This window comes from Sander vitreus, chromosome 4 (assembly GCF_031162955.1).
Source record: "Sander vitreus isolate 19-12246 chromosome 4, sanVit1, whole genome shotgun sequence".
NCBI lineage: Eukaryota > Metazoa > Chordata > Actinopteri > Perciformes > Percidae > Sander > Sander vitreus.
In genome coordinates, this window is record NC_135858.1 from 19,424,009 (window position 1) to 19,440,788 (window position 16,780).

Sequence of the window (16,780 nt, forward strand, 5' to 3'; positions counted from 1 at the left end):
TGGGACATTACATACTTGTTTTGTTTAATATTATTCATTGTATGTAATTATAGTTTACTGTAATGGCACTCTACTCACCCAGAGGAAGTCTCTGTATCCGTAGTAATAAAGCCAGTCATGAACCACTACATTCCAGGTACGGTAATAGTTGGCGAAAGATGTCGAGTTCCACCAGTCCTAGAAAATCACAGTAAAATGAGATGACTGCTGTTAAATAATTCATAAAGTTAAACTGGTGTGAGCCAAACTTGTATGATCTTCTTAAATTAAATATGGCCATCATCAACTAGATTTTTAGAGTTTGTAGTGCTGATAGCATACAGTGCTTCCAACTACTTTAGAGGTAAACAGTTTGGACTCAAAGTTAGAGGGAGTCTTTTGAAGATCTCATTCATTTGTAATGCAGAAAAACACAAATGTAAAAAAGTACACTCCAACCTCTTTTAAACAGATAAGTAGTATCAGGTGCACATAATCATAAAGATACAGTAGGGCACCTAGAGCAGATTTCAAGGAAATGGTGTGGCCACATTATCATCACAGAAAAATAAATATACAGCAAATGAAAGCTTCAAAAGACTACGTCTAACTTTGACTTCATTTAGGTTTTAGGTACCACACTTCTTCTTATACCAACTTACAATCAGTAAAGCTCTGCCATCTCCTTACTGTTATTGTCCAAATTAAATCAATCTGCCAGTTTAAATTTGTTCACAACTTCGGACTTGCAAAAACACATCAGTCATCAGTCAAAGCAGTAAGTCACAGAAGTAAGTCATGATGATGCCACACAAAATGAGCCATGCCACACACCTTGTAAAACATTCTGTCAGCAAAACACAGCAGTTCTCCGAAGAGGTTGAGCCAGCAGTGCAGGAAGGCAAAGAAACACAACAGAAGGAGCATTATACCTGAGACAGACAGACAGAGAGAGAGAGAGAGAGAGAGAGAGAGACAGAGAGACATTTTATGAGGAACACTTATTCTGGGCATTGCTCCCAGCTTTCTCATAAGAACTGCAATTTGAAACTGATGCTCTTATATCAGCACCTACTCAGAAAGCTATTCACTTAAGGGGAGTAATAAATATGCAAGACTTTAATACCTGTATCTGATTACATAATAGCATCTTTAATCTTATCACTGACTTCAAAACACTAGAGACATGTTTCCATATTAAGCAATACATTAACCAGCACTGACTCATGCTGATAAGAGATAATAGAGGTTGTAAGTAGAAGTGATGTTACAAATAAAGATGAACTGTAAGTTACTGGCTATGTTAGCCGTATGCACACTCTGCATTTGTATTTGTTCATATATTTATCTACAATGTAGATTTTATATTATCCATAGTAATCATTATTCTTGCAGCGTTTTTACTTTTTTAATTACTTTTTAATCAACTTACAGTTGCACTACCTCTATTAGTACATATACTCTATTATAGTGACAGCTCTCTGTTGTCGTTTTGGTGGCTAGACTATAACTTCACGGCTGTGTTTTTATTGTTATGTTTCTATTCTTTATTCCTGTGTGTATCTGTGTTTTGTTTATGTGTTGTATAAGCTACTGGATGCTTACATTTCCCACGCGATCAATCGATCAATCAATCTATCTATCTATCTATCTATCTAACGTTTATGTCTGTTTCACACAACTTCCTTCTAATATTGCCTCAAAAATCTTCCAGAACAAGCTTCATGTAGGTAGAGAGTAGAAAGTAGAGTACCTGGTAATATTGAGTTGAACACTGCCAGAACCATTGATCGTTTACTCAGAGGCTGGTTGGTCTCAGGTCTGAAGACGGGCACACAAAGACGGACCAGGATGAAGTAGCCGTAAAACAGGCATCCTAAGATCTGCAAATTGAGCGTTACCGTAGAAGGAAAAGTAAATGAAATATGGAGCAAACTTGAGAATCAGCACTAGAAAACCAGAGATAGTGGTGTGATCTGAGATATCAGAGATTAAAGCTATTACAGCACTAAGCACCTGTAGTTTGATAGGCCTGCACGATATTGAAAAAAACTTACATTGCGATATTTTTTTCCCCTGCGATATATATTGCGATATGAAAAAAAGACACATTTTTACAAGAGGACATAAATAGCCCTATTTAGAAATACAAAATAATTCTCAACTACTTGGGGTGATTTTGTAGGGGAGAGCATCTACATAGAAAATAAAAAGGAAAAAGGAAACTTTCTTATGTGAACCAGTCTTTGTTGAACTTTAATGCTTTACAAAAACCAAAGCAAGTAAGCGCTGTGATTACTCTTCTGAAGTGATTTTGGAGAGGGAAATTAGGAAGAAATACACTGGTTGACTGACATGACACTATTGTATTCATATAATTTCAATCCAGGCTAAAGTGAATGATATTAATAATGCATGTTGCTTCCTCTAAAAGTCAGGTTGTGGTCGACTAGCGGAGCCTGCTTTGGTTGTTTGATAAATTGATTAAAATTGATCATGATTGTTGGTTTGCTGTGCATGCAGAGTCTTCAACAAACTGTATATCCAAGAGCACTTAAATCAGTGTAAATTACGTTATATCAGAAACAGACTGCTGTTGTAGATTAGTGTTATGTTTCCAGCGTCGCAGCTCCGAAACATAACGTTAGTTGGGACAGACGCCTTATTTCTTTAGGCTAACTATGTTAGCTTTAACCTGGCTAGTAGCAGCTTTCTGCGGTGAAAAATGGCCGGGAGATGTCGTGATTACGTGATTTAGTTTGTCTTTGCAGCGAACATAAAACACTGACTACTAGCTTCACTACCCATGGAAAAGCATGTGCATCACTGTGTCAGCGGCTGCTGCCGCTTACGGTACTTTTCTACACACGGGAGAGCCTCACTTCCCATAACACCCCCACCCCGTCGGACTAACGTTACGTCACATGACCACCTGTCTTAAAGGGGAAGGGTCGGCCGGTAACAATCATGGAAAAGGAGAACGGTGAAAATTTACTTTTTTATCAAGCAGCAAAGAAGTTGTAGCGTCAACATCGCAACGTCCTGCGATGTGACTATCGCGCATGCGCAAATCGCGATGTAGACGATGAAACAAAATATCGTGCAGCCCTAGTTTATGATTGCTTTACGTGATCACATGAGTGCTGTGAACAACTTAGGTCAGATCTTTTCTAAAAGCTAGGTCATTAACCCCACATAGAGCTTCGTTTTCTTACTCAATCCGAATGATAGGTAAGAAGTGTGAAAATGCAAATGAACTCTCTCGATCTTACCATGCCAAGTGTGATGCCAACATACTTCCATCTTATGTGGGTATTCCTGTGAAAAACAGACAGGATGTCACTACTTACAGTGTGTTATATGATGTGAAATTAGCTGTGATTGCCCACTCAGTATTGCCCACTTCATAGCAGGAAAAGAAAAGGTGTTACTCATAACATTAACAATGGCTCTGTTCTATTCAAGTGTCCCCATAAACTGTAAAATAGTGTGATAGTGAGCCAGCATGCAGAATACCAAGATCCTGAAACAGAAACAGCTAAAAGGAATTCAGCCATTATTAGTCTTTCTCTGCGGCAAGCCAAAATGTCTTACTTGAAAAAGGCCTAAAATGCTACCAGCCTTTTGTTGGTTTGTGGAACAAAGTTAATAGGACATCCACTCTGGTACATGTCAGTTGCACTCACATTAATATTATCACTAATTAAAATAATATAAAGAAGGGTAAGCAAAAGTAATCCAGGTCAAAGGTCTTACCGAGGGTATGATTCCCTGTAGATAAGTGTTGGACAGAAGAGGAAGTACAAATAGCTGGATAATGTTGGGAATCTGGGACTTTCTCCTGAAAAGCAAAGACATTTCAGTGAGTAAGACCATCAAAGTAGATGGGTCCAGTTTTGAGTCCTAAAAGTTGGCAGTAAAATATCTTAATAGCAGTCACAAGTTGTCTTGAATGATTTAAAAAAAGGGGTTCAGTAAAAAATAGCTCACTGATGGCCTGTGGTTCATACATAAGCTTCTCATTTTATTTTTCTTGTTTCATTATGTAGCATAATATCATTGCCTTTAAAAGCTTTAGTTTTACAGTTGCCTTTAACAGCAGTTACACTAAAGCTTAACTGTGCCGTAATGTAGGGACCCTCTAACAAATGGCTGCCTTTAAAATTAAACAGTGGGTCACAAAATCGTTTAGCCATTATGTGAAGGTGTGTGCCGTAAAGCCTCTAATCTCTTTCACTGAGTTATTAGTGGTACTTCAGTCAAGCTTCAACTGTTTACTAATGACATTTAAAAATGTTTTTAAAAAAAAGTTATACAATGTTTTGTAAAAATGTTACCTTAACAGAACTTGTGTAAATCTGTGTTTAAAACAATGAACTAATATCCAATTCATTCCAAAACCACATTCAAATTATTGGACACTTCTATAAAAACTGAATTATTCAGGACTATACAGTTTTTTCTCCTGAAAGGTATTCACGTTTATTACTATAAGTTTTACAGTCAAAGGAGAGACACATTTTTCCCCACAACAACACACTTCTACAATAGAATATCGAGAGGCTGCACATTCTCGAGGTTATTTATTGCATGGGTTAATTCATTGTTATTTTAACTTCAGCATGAATCATATGGTGGTAACCTGCTGAGGTCTGTTTTACTCATTTTTCTCTGGTGTCTGGGAGTGTCACTGTGAGTAATGATACTGCCTGAGGAGTAAATACACCTGACATCAATACAATACAGCACAGTACCTTCCTTTGCTGTATACTTCATAATAACAGGAACGGTTTCTCTCATGAAGGAGTAGCTCTTCATCAGGAATCGAATCTGGGGGAAAGTGATACAGTTATTGTGTGAAGTGAGACGCAATGTATCAATACTAACAGCTTCAACGTCTGTATTTATTGCATGAATTGAGAGGTGTCTGAAGGGAACAACCTACATCTTTTTGGCCTCAATCTCATGTTTCTGTGTTTGTATGTATTGACCCAATGATGTCTTATTTAGCTTACTTCTGTAATAAATCGGGAGGAAGTACCACAATGGAAAACTGTATATCATGACAGAAACACAGTTGGAGAACTGGTTTATAATTGTAGCCTGCCAGAAACTGCAGTTCAGACATGATGCATCATCAATCTGCATACAGCAGAGAACCACGTTCTCTTTCTGGGCAATTTAGTAAAGGAAACACATTCAATTACGCATCTAAAATCAATAAAATACACTTTATGTATGAGACGGACAGCATCAGAATTAAAAATAGACTTTGTGGAACCAAGTCAGACCGGGATCAGGACTGTGTTTCCCAAAAGCATCTAAGCACTGAGATTAATTCACTCCAATGGTGCTAAACTCATTTTACTAAGATGGTTTTTGGAGACCGGGGCCGGTGTGATAAAGAGGATGAGGAGGTATTACAATGTTGGCTACACTGAGATCTACTCTCTTTTGGTGCCCTTCCAGCTCACAATGTTCTTGCTGATGGCAGTTAAGGGCTGCATTTATAATTTAGATTTACCAATGACCATGATTTTAATCTACAGTCCAAGCACAGGTTGTTTTCTTTTTTTTAAATATATTTAGCTTATTGGATTTTTATGCTGAGCAGCAGTAAAACACTTTAATTATACTGCAGGAGTTATTAATTAAACGAAATGTGACGCTATTGGAACTCAACAACCTTTAAACAACCTACATTTGCTCAGGAGAGCTGTTCAGTGTCAGCTGTTTCATTCATATTTATTGTCATAGGTGGCCTTTACAATCTGTCAGTTCTCACTTTTACTCCGTTGATTTCTCAACTCTGCTTGCTGCCACAGCTCGCTCTAGTCATCTAACACCCAAACCTCCTCCTTATGTGATTTAAGCTTGGCTTTGCTGTCTTACTAAACTCTAATCATCACGTGTGTTAACAGCTATCTCTGATTCTGTACCATTACTGTATCATGTGTTAAAGGGGGATTAGTTCTTTGAAAGTTTCCTGAAAGAGCATAATTTTCCTCAAAATCTAACTTTATAAATATGAAATGGTCAATTCAATATCTAGGCTCTGACCTCATCGCTATATGATACCACTGTATCTTTCCCCTAGAGGGAAGTTAAGACTCAGAGGCTTCAGGTGGAGGAAGCAGGTGGAGGTGGGGTTTTTGCAATGCTGTATGAACAGAAGTAACGGCTGCATCAAGCGACAGAGTGAACAGAGCACTGATGGCTTAAGTACACAGTTGTGATTAAAAGGGTGCGTTGAATATATGTTGCTGTGAGAGGAGTATGCCATGTGAATGTACCAGCATGCTGATGAATGAGTAAGGCTCTAACATGGATGGTATTTTCACTTTATGCGGCATGCGGCATTCCAAAACATTTGCACCCTGTTCTCAATAAATGACAGCATTTACTCACCTGCTCCAGTATCACAATGAACCGTGAGGCTGGTGGCAGCTGGTAGTGCACAGCCACATAGATGGGGAACAATCCCAGTACGCAGGTCTGCACTGCAGACAGGACCAGGCCCGTGCCGAGAGACAGTCCCAATTTAGAGGGCAGGCTATGGTAAAAAGATCCCCAAAACACCAGGGTGAAGTAGGGAACGAGCAGGGTGTAGACGAACATCACAAGCCAGGCACAGGTGACCGTCCACAGCTTCCCAAAGGCAAAGAACAACAGGTCGAACTCCAAGACCAACCTGAGATTGCATAAAGAAATACTAATCATTACATGAAGGCAATGGTTATTATATATAATTATTAATAATTAATTAGTTTTATTAGAAAGAAATTAACAGAATAAAATGAAGTTGAAATTATGGACATTCATGATGTGCTCCATTAGCGCCTTTGGTTTCTTTTAGTTTTGAACCATTTTAATTGTATTAAAGCATGACTGGCATAGTTAAACGCCTTAAATATTTTCCCCATTACTTTCTCTGAAAAGACCCCTCCGGTGATAAGAATAACAGATTTAAAATACCCACTCATTGCAGCATGTCAAAGGGTTTATCTAATTTAACATGACCACTTGTATATTATTATTTTTGTATTCCATTAATGTTCTCCGTATTAAAATGAAAGTTAACTGTGGGTGGATGTATCAAGTAATTTGCAATATGTCAAGTTTCCCGTTGGAGAAAAATATGAATTAAACTCACAACCCAACCAAATCATTACTGAGCTGCCCAAAGCAACAGCAGGAATACTCAGAGGGATTGATTGCTCTACTGTATCTTTCTGCTGCCAGATGAGCAGAGAGGCAGGGAGAGAAGGATGGAGGGACCCCATAAGGAAGAAAAGGAAGATAAGAAGTTTTTAAAGGCTTTGGGGTAATTGAGTTTTTATTAGATTTAGTTCAGGGTCATAGAGTTTGAGAGGTGTCATTGTTGTAAACATACACACCTCTACACACACACACACACACACACACACACACACACATATAATTGCACATGTCACACTGACCTGCCCTGGTCGATGTAGTCGACAGCCAGTGTGCTGAGACAGAAGATGAGGAGTACTGCGATGAACATGTGGTAGATGGTCCTGATGTGGTTGATCTCAAACAGCTCACTGATGAAGAGGAGGATAACTTAACATTAAAACAGCTCTATGTGGTATTCATGTGAATATCTCTTACGCCGTATACATGTTAGAGGTTTATTCATATAAAATACACACAAACATGCCCATTGGAATATCTGAATGATCTGTATTTGTGTCGTGTATACAGTATGCAGACCACATAACCATTGATCTCTGTTGTAGATTCAGATTGTCTGTTAGCAAGTTGCATGACTCCTCTCCAACATACCATGCATATATCTACATTTCTCAAACATGTTCAGCTATCTTGCTCTCATCAGGAAGGTATATACTGTAAATATGAGGTTGTTTGTAGTTCTTTATATACAATCTGTTGTTTAGTGATTTTAAAAGAGAAATTTGAAGTACAATAAATACAGAACATACAAGCGGTGTTTAAAAATTGTATTTGGAAAAAAGATTTAGTAAAGATACTGCACTGATCTTTAGGCATGGTATATTGGAGACGACTTGTCTTTCACACTTACTCCAGCAGAGACGGTCTTTCCATAAACACCTTGCCGCCATCCATTCTCTGAGATCTAAAACAATCGACACGGAATAATGGACACACATTTTAGTGCAGATAAATATATCTCCCAGATCAATAAGGAATAATATGTGTGCTAGTAAAAGTTGCCGCCGCCTCCTTTTTCTTACCTGGATGGCATTTTTTTCTGTATTTGGGTAACAGGCTGGACTGACTCAGTCAGAGCTTTGTCAAGTAAATCATTGAGCTGATCATGAACCTGCTCCAAGATCTTCTCCTTCACCTTCTACAGGAGGACACACAGGAGAAAATGTAGTTTTAGCTTTTTCAACTTAAAGCCTACTCTATTTGTTTACCCCAAGTACAGTACAAGTTGCATCCCATATTTTGAAATATCTCTTCATGCTGCATCCTGTTTAATCTGCACAACCTTAGCTTCTGTATTTTCTCTAAGTAAGACAGAAGAGGGACAGCATAATTGAGGGTCTGTCGTATCCGGGTTAGCTCAGTTGGTAGAGTAGGCACACGTGTATACATCGACGCAGGAGGTCCAGGGTTTGAGTCCGACCTGAGATGATTTCCTGCATCTCATCCTCCTCTCTCTCCCCTTTCATATCTATCTGTTCTTTCCATTAAAGGCTGAAATGCCCCAAAAAAATCTTTTAAAAAAATAATTGTGACTGTGGCAAGTTAAGATACTGGGTGGAAGTGGAGTTATGGGTTACCTGTGCATGCTTCTGCCACTGTCTTAGATCTTCTTCATTTTGTACATTGCTATGACCCCCAACTGCAGAGAGAAGAACATACGCTGCACATGATTGTCAACCAGTACAATATATATGAACATATTGAACCTGAATTTATATTCAGTGCAAAACGAAGAAAAGAGTTAACTTGCACATTACACTCTGCACATATTTCTGCAATATTCCTACCTATAGCAACTTCAGAAAAGTGATAAAAAAATATTATTCCATCTCGGTCCAGCTACTACTACTGTGGAATTCTACAGTAAATGTTCTTGTTTTTCTTCTTACCACCTATCAAAAACAATTACTGTATATATTGAACTTTAAATCTTGCTTGTCTGCAAGCAATTACTCAAACAATTATGCAAAAAAGACCACTTAATATGCAATTACTTACTATAACACAGCAAAACCCAATACAACTTAATATCACACATTAAAACATTTTCCATAAATGGGTGGGGAAATAAATATATTATTAACCATACCATGACCGGAGGTCTCATCTGACTGACGGGCCTTGACGTTTCGGTGCCATAGTCCATTAGGTTGCTCCGCAGTCGTCATGTTTACTACCAGACCACGCCACAACACTTAGGACAATCTACTGAGACTCAGGTGGACAATCCTGTGCATATCAAAGTTGTATGTTAGTCTCTCACACACATTATCTTGCTTCCCTGAGGATAAATCCATACTGGATCACTTAGAGCTAAAACACACTGGTTCATGGCCCTCTATAGACAGAGAGACCCCAATAAGTGATCATGTTTTCAGCTGCGAAAGAGCTATGACATCACAAGACAGAGGTGCAGCATGATTGAAACTTTCAACCCATGGAGGGTTTTTACCCTATGTAATTTACTGTGCCTTTGTTGAGGCTTGGCGATGTCGAGAAGAGAATCTTCCACTATAAATTGAGAGATTAAATGAGGTCACAGGCTCATTGCTGGCGGGTTGCCTCATGCAAAAAAGCATCAATATTCCTGATGAGCCTTATTCCCGACGAGATGAGCTTTCTCGTGTGAATCCCAAACTGAAAAAGTGCACAAACTATTGGTCTGACTGTAGAAACATGTAGTGGGTCAGGGTTTTGGAACTGTAGTTACCTAGAGTGCTCTTCCATTAGTCTTATCACCAGTCATTTTGACTCAAGCAAACAATGTAAACACATGATAAAGCTGGTCTACCTATTCTCAGTGTAGGTTTACACACACTATAGATAAGATACACAGAAGACTGACGGAGAGGTAAAAGACACAGAGTAATCTAATTTTCTAATCAAAGCTGTTTGATCATTCCTCAGGAGAAATGTCAACACAGCAGAAAAGCTTTGCTCAAAGACAGATTACACATTATCTGACTGAAGATGATGAGATGGAAGAGAAAGAGATGAAGAGGAACACGTTTTTGAGAAGGTCAGACTTTATGACATAATTATGCATTTTGAGGTTGAGGGATAATGCTTAAGAAATCAGCCTTACTGGCTTGTCCCCTATTTGTCTTGCCCACTTGCAGCCTGACTTTCCTCTCATTTACCAATAATGAGAGACTTTACCATTGAAGGGGCTACAGTATATACAACATTCAGAGCCTGGGTCAGGATTGTCCAATATGGTCTGCACACAGCTCTCACTTCTGTCGTCACAGCCACGCTAACGGTGCTAAAAGTCACTAACAGTGCTACCAGAGGCCAAGCAATCGACCCGTTTCTAACAGGCCCTTTTTGAATGGGCACTAGTATCGTTCAAAGATCAATATTTCAGATGGATTACCAGAGAAATGAAAGCTACAGTGAAATAAATTCATTTAGTCAGTAAGATTAAAAAAAAGACAATTTATTCATATTATGCTAATCAGATGTCACAGCTGTATTGAAGTATTAACTGAATGATTACAATAAATGCTGTCGATGCACATTATCAGTCATCTTGAGGTCAACTAACGTTTGCTTTCTGTTTGCAGTGTCTACATTTAGAGAACATACTACTAAACTAAACTACTAAGCTATTTCAGCAGTCATCAAGTTCACTCTATTCTATATTTTTGTCATTTTTTTAAACTATAACTTCTTTACTTGTACAAAATTGTAGATAGAAGAAACTGTGGAATTAAAATGATAAAGGTGACAGATGTCAGATACACGTCAGGCAGACATCCATGTGTCAGACTTATACTCACAGTCTTCCAGCCTCGGGCTCAGTCAGAGGTCCACAGGCTGAGAGGCATTGTTTCAATCGATGATACCTGCTGAGAGAGAGCTGCTGGATTGTTTTTAAGCAAGCCTGTGTCACAGTTCCTGTAATCTGTGTCCTCTCCTTTCCTCGGCTGCTATTTTGCACTTTGCCCTTTTGGCTCCTGGCCCTGGGTAGGACAGGTCCCCCCTTCGCCTCCTCTACTGGACATATGAGGTTATGCAGCAGAACAGTGGAGTTTGTCTTGAAGCCTCGTCAATTCACAGAAAATGACGATGATGATGATGTTATTGCAAAACGTATTCATGCATGTATTTCATTTTTGTGTTCTTCTGTGCACAGTTTAACACGAGTAAATACGAGATGAGACATCTTTTGATATTCACAGATGCTGGATTTTTAAGGGAGAAGGAGAATATGTCATTATAAGAATGTTTAACACAACTCATTAATCAAAGCAGAGTATTTCTATACTGTATGTCTTAAAACATGTGCTGAGAGGATCTATAAAGATGACCTTCCAGTGGAAATAAACCTATTTGTTAACTTTCCTCTTTGTGGAAACATTATTTCTCATATATGTACCTCATAAAGCTACAACTTCGACAAATACAGGAAGAGTAGTCATGCATTATGTAATGCGTAATAAAACTAGGTGAGCAGAGTGATAGCAGAGGTCATTAACTCTGTGGCCAAATACACAGTGTTTGACACATTTGGATACATGGTGTCCTGTGATGTCCAAAATGTAAACACAAGAATGGAAATGATCAGTTTAGTGACAGAGTGGGCTCAAACTCACAATACATCATCATCATGTCAACCTTAATATTATGTCATTTGCACAAAAACTGTAATTAACTGGGTGCCTGGGTGAGCTACCCAGGCACCCAGTTAATACAGTGTTTGTTTCAAGTTTCAAGTTCAAGCAAATACATGTCTAGTTTTTCTTTCACAGTTTCTAGATAACACTGACCCCTCTGTTACAGATGTTTTTACAGCCTGTATCTGGATTTATTGACAACATACTATACCATTTGGATGTGTTTTTCTGAGGTAAGGGACTGTAGGAGGGGGGGTGGACCCTCCCCAACGTTGGTGATATTTTCATATTAAATTAGAAGAAACTGCAATACCCAATATCTTAAGTCTTTATATTTATAGCAAGCATACACTCTCTAATTTATCTTGAATACATTGTAACTTCAGTATTTTTTACTGTACTGCAAGTATTTTTTAAAGTGCTGAAATGGTAAAAATATCACACAATTAGAGTTGCAGAGTAATAACAAGACAGTTTAATAATGATATGTACACAGGATCATCTTTATTGAAAGTAGTGTCACTACTGTTTCTCAGCAGCTACAGAAGAAAGTACTGCATGCACTAAATCACACGCCATAAACAAACCAACCAACGCACACATGTACAAACAAACACAGACATTTTGCATCTGTTTTTTTCTTTTTTAAACCACCCTAGCATTCTTGTCATAGTTATATTTCTACATATTGAGGCTACAGTATCACATATTATTTACCTTGCCAGAACATTTTCAATTTGGCTACAATTACTGTCAGACAAAACAGAACAATAAGACTGAAAATAAGTTCCACACTCAATCATCCAAACATTCACAGCTCAGTATACAACCATACTGTAGTGCATGTCAGAGGAATAGTTGTTTCTTTGTGGTTTTGATTGACTAACAGCAAATTGACAAAAAAAGGCCATTCGCATTTCAAAGCATGGTTTCTATATGTAAGTAAACACACTCTATGCTAAATGATAATGAAAGGGTTCTCAAGTTCAATGACATTTTTTACCCTTTGGAGAAAGTCAAAGATACTCAGTGTAAAGTCTTGTGATAAGGAACAAAGAGAGAAAGCATAAAGAAAATAACGTGATAAAGTGCTTCATGCATTTCTGATAAGCATTAAAATGATGAGAAGTGAGGGTCCGTCTGTAACGCTTGAGATTACAGCTCACAATTTATGTAACGTAATAATTTTGTATTTACAGGGTATCAGTAAAATACTTAGTGGGTAACTTTAAGGGACAGATATGGGGAAGAAAGTACAGGGAAAGAAGACAAGATGTTAAAGTATAAGGGGGAAACAACTTTATGTTTAATTGGACAACAGTGCCAATACTACAATTACATTGTTAGTTATCATTTATTTTAAAATGATAATATATTAACAAAGACTATTTAGTTTGGGGAATTATATTGTAAAAATAATTTAAATACAAAGTACTTATTATTATAAATATGGTGTGGATTTTGTGTCACTAGGCAACAACACTTTAGGCTTTACAGCCATTACAGCTGTAGCTATAAAATAACAATGTGTATGTTTTTAAAAATACTGAAGAACAGTAATGTAGCTTTGGAATCCAGAAACAATTGTTCAAACAAATTCATACATTTCCACTGAGAAAGATACTAGTTTTGTTAAAAAAGATACAGTATAAAGTACAATGTGGCGAGCTATTCCCCCCTTTCAGGTGTGTGCACTATGAAAGTCTATATATAAATCATATTTGATTCTTATTATAAAAGTACTTTTATACTATGTTAAAGGGCCAGAGTGAGATACTCTGCTAAGAAGAAACAGCCCCTGTTCTCTCAAAATAAACACACACACACACACACACACACACACACACACACACACACACACGTGCATATAGAGTCTGTCTACTGTACCCTTGACTCTCTCATCCCGACTGGTTGATCAGGAGGTCACCGAGAGAGTTTAAAGGGCGCTGTGACTAGGGTTGCACAGGGTCGGAACATTTTCAGTAAATTTTCATTAGAAATTAAGCTTGGGGATTTTGGAAGTTTGTGCACAATTTTGTATTCACAAGTATTGTATGCTCATTTAACTAAATTGTAACCATGCAGTGCATTCAGCAGCACACTTTTCCATCACATGTACAGATCATTTGCCAAAGTACTTTTCCCCATCGGATTATTTCTGCTCATGATATAGTAAAAAGTTTCTATCTGCATATGAGATGATGAATTTAGCCTAAGCAGATAACCCCAATATTTCCATTTTATTTCCGTTACTTACCATACATTCCAGGTAATTCCCATGAAAAGTTTCCACTTTGAATAATCCTGGAATTTTGCAACCCTAGGCATGGCAATCAGTGTGTGTGTGTGTGTGTGTGTGTGTGTGTGTGTGTGTGTGTGTGTGTGTGTGTGTGTGTGTGTGTGTGTAAGTGTGTGCGCTGACAGTCAATCAACCTATCTGCTCAGATAACTCAGACTGCACCCAAGTAACACAGGATATGTAATAAATCTTGGGGTCAAAGGTCAAACACCTCATTGGCCAATAAATGACTCACTATAACCAGGGCTTTGGTTTCTAACTGAGGTGGTTCAGAAAGAATGGTAGGTTTAGTCATCTCCTAAACAAATTCATATTGGAAGGGCAGCTGCACACATGCACACATTTTCCTTCAATGACAAAATGTTGGACTGAAATCCAAAACATTCAAAGCACACATCAAAACAAATGCAAACGCTTCACGTTCAACAACTGCTGTAAATTAAGATTACATAGCAAATACATAACATTTAAAATAAAGCAAATTATAAATTATATATATTTCTTTTAATTAGCATTAGCAGTATAAAAATAGTTGCTACACAATTCTTTTTTTCAACACTGCCATGCTTTTGGATGACATGGCAATGACTGACTATCTCACAGACGATCCCTGACAGGCAGTTTTTTGTAGGGATAATTTACAGCTTAAAATTGTAAAACTGTAAATTCTATTGCATTGTTATACTGTACACTTAACAGTATTTTTTATATTTCTTACTGTCCTTTCTGTTTTTATTCTTTATATGTTAAGTGAGTGTTGTACTTTGAGAGCAAAGATTAACCAGAGTCAAATTCCTTGTTTGTTTACGCAAACTGTGGGTCAGACAAAGTTGCTTTTCAGAAACCAGTGCAGTGTACCAAAAGCCAGACATGTTGTGGTGACTGATGTTAAACTCTGAATATTTGAGTGTTTTAAACAATGTTCTAACCAATTTCCTCATTTAGCACAATGAAGAACCATTGTGTTAAATGAGGACGTGTGCTTGGTGAGATAGTGCCACTATCAGAGCCATCTGAAGCTTCGACATTGAAAATGTCTTTACGAAAAGTGTGATCTAAAAACTTGCTAGACTGTATATGGATATAGGGGTTATTTGGTTGACTATTTCTCTTAATCTAACAAGAGAAATACTTTTTATTATGGAATGTAAGTATCTGAAATATATCCTCCAAGGGTACCAAAATACAAAACTGTTGTGTCTTGAAGAGTATTTAGGAGTTAAAGACTGTACTGTATATATAAACTTAATTTCCTTTGTTTAATTTGAGTAAAAAAGGTCAAATGTGAGAAAATGTCTATTGTCTAAATTAAGGCTTGGCCAAGTTTCAACAGTGGCAGGTGTGCGTATGTGTATTTTTAGTTCAGTGTGTGCTGGTCTACCTACATGGCAACAGTAGTTGTAATAAAACATTATGGACTATATTGTTACTATGACTACTGACAATCGTTCAAAAATCCAGACATAGAATATGATATTCTATATGTTTCTTATTGTCAACAAATTCCATTAAAAGAAACAAACCAACAACAAAAGTGGTCTCTAAAGCCTGATATAAAGTAGCTTATTTCACTGTGCCAACGGCCTCCGTTGTTTACAAAAAAATACATCAATGAACCACACTGCTGCATTGGATGGCATGGCTCTTCCTTACTATGAATATAGCCACTGCAGTTTAGTTTTCCTGCTGCTGTGAAAACTTACTAGAACACCAAATGTGTATTATTCTACAACTGAAAATAGTCCCCAACAACACTATTTACTCCTGTTTTAGTAGTGCTTGCTAAAAACTACAGTGCCTTATGTTGTTTTTTGGAAAATACTGAGCCTTTTAGTACAAATGAAACAATGTATTTAAGGCCTGTTTTTTAGGGTTTATGTCTTCAATTGGCTTTAGACTGAGAGCCACAGGCAGGCTGGGCAAGACGGAAAATACTAAGACAGTAACACATTGTAGCTTTTAGTCTTTAATGAGATTTGTTGACAATAACAAAAATATTGAATAATACCAACCTTAACCTTACAATTCATTTTAAAGACTGAATTCCCCATTGACATTGACGTACAGTGCAATTTTAGACTGAAATATTTCATAGTAATGCTCCTCTTTCCCTCTTCCTCCACCTCATGTATTTTCCAAGAAAAGCTGAAAACCCACATCAAAAATCATCATGCACAGTCAAAAGTGTAATTAATAAAGTGAGCTCAAGTTTCACCTTTTTCATGTTGTTTTCATGTAGTTTAACTTGGGAGTTTTCAGATCCATACACGTTTAATAATAGTAATAATTATAAAGACTAACCTCAGCTTGAATGTACTGGTTTTATGTCCACTGTGATACCCTCTCTGAAACTAACAGCACACCCTAGTGGCTACCTACTGTACTGCAGCTTCTCTTTCCCATCTACTATTTATGGTCCCTTTGTTCTCATGAGTGTGTGCAGCAATATGGGTGTCAGCTGCCATTTGAGATGCTTGCTATGGATCTTACTGATACCCACATACACCCCACATTATTGTAAAGGAAGGAGAAGGGATTGAAGAGGAGCAAGCAGGGAAAAGAAAGGGGACACGAGAGAGATAGAGGTCTGTTTACAGCAGATGAGGGTGAGAGAGGAAGGGGAGGCGGGGAGGACAGTGATCAGCTGCATGCAGATTTACAGAGG

At 37.7% G+C, this 16,780-nt stretch overlaps 2 protein-coding genes across 2 annotated transcripts in view; both read right to left on the reverse strand.

Annotated features, from left to right (window-relative positions):
* The window catches only part of soat2 (sterol O-acyltransferase 2), a 13,563-nt gene extending 2,453 nt beyond the window's left edge, over positions 1 to 11,110 (reverse strand). The window contains exons 1-13 of the mRNA XM_078248891.1: positions 10,980 to 11,110; positions 9,287 to 9,426; positions 8,775 to 8,836; positions 8,220 to 8,335; positions 8,048 to 8,101; positions 7,440 to 7,547; positions 6,388 to 6,670; positions 4,734 to 4,809; positions 3,736 to 3,820; positions 3,252 to 3,297; positions 1,733 to 1,862; positions 814 to 911; positions 79 to 177 (exon numbers count right to left, since the gene is read on the reverse strand). Of these exons, the coding sequence (XP_078105017.1) occupies positions 79 to 177; positions 814 to 911; positions 1,733 to 1,862; positions 3,252 to 3,297; positions 3,736 to 3,820; positions 4,734 to 4,809; positions 6,388 to 6,670; positions 7,440 to 7,547; positions 8,048 to 8,101; positions 8,220 to 8,335; positions 8,775 to 8,836; positions 9,287 to 9,365 (1,236 nt within the window). The 5' untranslated portion in view covers positions 9,366 to 9,426; positions 10,980 to 11,110. The remainder of the gene's footprint in view (positions 1 to 78; positions 178 to 813; positions 912 to 1,732; positions 1,863 to 3,251; positions 3,298 to 3,735; positions 3,821 to 4,733; positions 4,810 to 6,387; positions 6,671 to 7,439; positions 7,548 to 8,047; positions 8,102 to 8,219; positions 8,336 to 8,774; positions 8,837 to 9,286; positions 9,427 to 10,979) is intronic.
* A 1,199-nt stretch (positions 11,111 to 12,309) lies between these two features.
* Positions 12,310 to 16,780, reverse strand: part of kif5ab (kinesin family member 5A, b) — a 62,360-nt gene continuing 57,889 nt past the window's right edge. Inside the window, 1 exon segment of the mRNA XM_078248892.1 lies at positions 12,310 to 16,779. Within this exon segment, the coding sequence (XP_078105018.1) occupies positions 16,707 to 16,779 (73 nt within the window). The 3' untranslated portion in view covers positions 12,310 to 16,706.